At 33.9% G+C, this 2,536-nt stretch overlaps 1 protein-coding gene across 1 annotated transcript; it reads left to right on the top strand.

Moving 5' to 3' along the window:
- Positions 1–1,096: 1,096 nt before the first annotated feature.
- On the top strand, positions 1,097–2,043 carry LOC11445805 (DExH-box ATP-dependent RNA helicase DExH12). The gene has a single exon (XM_003595949.3). It carries the CDS (start codon positions 1,215–1,217, stop codon positions 1,773–1,775), a length of 561 nt encoding a protein of 186 aa, XP_003595997.1. The 5' UTR covers positions 1,097–1,214; the 3' UTR covers positions 1,776–2,043.
- Positions 2,044–2,536: the final 493 nt, after the last annotated feature.

Below are 2,536 nucleotides of genomic sequence, written 5' to 3'. Positions count from 1 at the left end.
TTATATGAAATCTAATAAAAAATCTGCACAAAGTATTATAAATTTTACAAATCCGTTCCAAATTTGTGTGAAAAAATCATTAAACAACAATCATTTTTATTTAGCAAGTAATTTTGTCTGAAATCTGTATGAAATAATTTCTCTGTCCAAAATTTGTCTAAAATTGATATATGTATTTTGTCTAAAATATTTCCCTAAATTTTTCACTATTCGTCCGAAATTCGTCGCAAGTGATCAAAAAAATAAGACAAATTTTGGTTAGTATTTTTGTCTCAAATTCGTCTGAAATGCGTCTAAAACTGTTTTGGACGGAATTGGAGACGATTATTTAAATTTGCAACGGGAGTTTTTCAAACATGCGTTATTCCGTCTGAAATCAGTCTAAAAATTACTTTCCATCCGAAATTTGTTCGAAAGCCTTCTGAAATCCGTCTTATATGCAGAATGCTAAGCATATATATTTTTTGATTCAAGATCCTCTCAATTTGAAGAGTTAAAGACATAAAGAAATTTGAAAATAATTAAGAGTATTGTTAACGAGTTTTCCGGGGCACGCTTTAAGCATCCCATATTTAATACTCCATCCGTCCCTAATTATAATTATAAGACCCTTTTGACAATTTTTTTTGTCCCTTTTTATAAGACCCCTTTGTTATTTTCAACTACATTAATTATTTCTTTACATACATGCCCTTATTTATTATACATCTTTTTCTTCAATCAGCAATAAGTAGCATATGGAAAACATAAACTAACTCTCTCTCTTAAGGATAAAATTCTAAAAACAATAGTGATTACAAACAACTTTATAACAAATATCCGCTTTCTTAATTTCCGTGATTTTAGCAAAAGAGTCTTATAATTAGGGACGGAGGGAGTAATTATTTTTTAAAAAGTCAACTATTACAATTTTCAATGCATTCAATACACCATTTTTCATTAAAGATTTACTAATTAAAGTGCTTAAAGAGTGTCCCGTCGGGGACGCTCCTTAACATTTTCCAATAATTAATAGTAGTGAGAAATACTTAATGGTAAGATCTACTACATATTTTTTTGTATCCATCTCTCACAGAATGACATTGTCCATTTAATTTTAGCAAAATCAGAGGACCTAACTTAGATATTTTAGCCCTTGATCGACTATTTAAGCAAATAGTGTGTAACTTTTTTACAATTAGGGTTCTTCTTGAACCGCCTCGGTGTTTCCAAACATGGCAGACTCGCGGTTCAACCAATACAACTACACCGGTGCACATCTAGTCTTCTTCCCTCCCGCTCGCGAAATCCCCATACCAAACGCTGAACCACGACGCCGTAGGTATCAAATTCACATGATCGAAGAAGAAGAAGAAGAAGAAGAAAAGTTCGTCTTCCCGGTCGTCGACGACGGCCTCTACCAACCTAAAACTAACAAAACCCGCGCGGCCTACAACAATCTGCTCACTCTTATCCAGCAGCCACGCCCTGGTCAGCCTCTTGCCGGTCAGCCGCTCAGTACTGTCAGATTCGTGGCTGATAAGATACTTGAAATTCTCAAAAATGATGCTGTTAATTACTATGACAAGAAGATTAACATTGAGATGCTTCTTAACCCTATCCCTAACCATGTCTTCGAACAGATTGTCGAAATTGGTAAACTTATAACCGATTTCTATGGGTTTGCTGCTGGTGCTCATGTCGATGGTGGCGTTGTCGATAGTTTACAGAAGATGTCTATTTGCAGCAATAATGATAGTGTTGTCGACGGTGTTCATAATTTGACTTTGTGGTGAAAAAAGGTACAAGGATTAACAAATTAAATTGGTCTTTCTTAGTTAACGGATATATATTAATGTTTGTTAGATTGAGAAGAAAAAATAGATAACACTGTTTTGTTATAGTATATCTGATAGTGTACAAGGAAATGTATTCTAGACCCTATATCGTCTAGAAATTCATATCATTGAAAATCTTTGGATATAGTTTTGATTTTAAACATTCATTTTATCTTCATTGTTGCAACTCATGCATTAATCATAAACTGGAATATAGGTTTGATGATTGTGATGTGTTCTTGGGATATTCTCCCAATCATAAAGGTTACAAGTGTCTTGCCTTCAATGGCCATGTTAATACAGGCAAATATGTTATGGTTGATGAGTATAAATTTCCAGATCCATTTTTGTTTCATACTTCTTGCAGCCACTTTGTCTTATTATTCTTTAAGCATACTGCATACATGCATTGTCCTACAAAATCAAATTCCTTCCAAATCTCAATCCAAAACTGGACATAGCGGATTGAGAGTTTGTCTTAATCATTGTGATTTCTGTAAGGAAATATCTACTGCAAAAAGTAACGTTAGGGGATAACGCTGTAGGTTGATTATGTAAAAACTGTGGTCTGTGGGGGAACTAGTTGCTACATTAGGGAATGATCTGAATAGATTGACTATTGGAACACTTGAGATAACACTGTAGGTTGATTTTTGCACATTTTATTTTGGATGAACTGAACGTTGCCATCAAATGACCCAAAAAAAAATGACCAAAGC

Source organism: Medicago truncatula, chromosome 2 (assembly GCF_003473485.1).
Source record: "Medicago truncatula cultivar Jemalong A17 chromosome 2, MtrunA17r5.0-ANR, whole genome shotgun sequence".
In the NCBI taxonomy this organism is placed as follows: domain Eukaryota; kingdom Viridiplantae; phylum Streptophyta; class Magnoliopsida; order Fabales; family Fabaceae; genus Medicago; species Medicago truncatula.
Note: the sequence above shows the minus strand (reverse complement) of the source record. Positions and strands in the feature narration are given on the sequence as shown.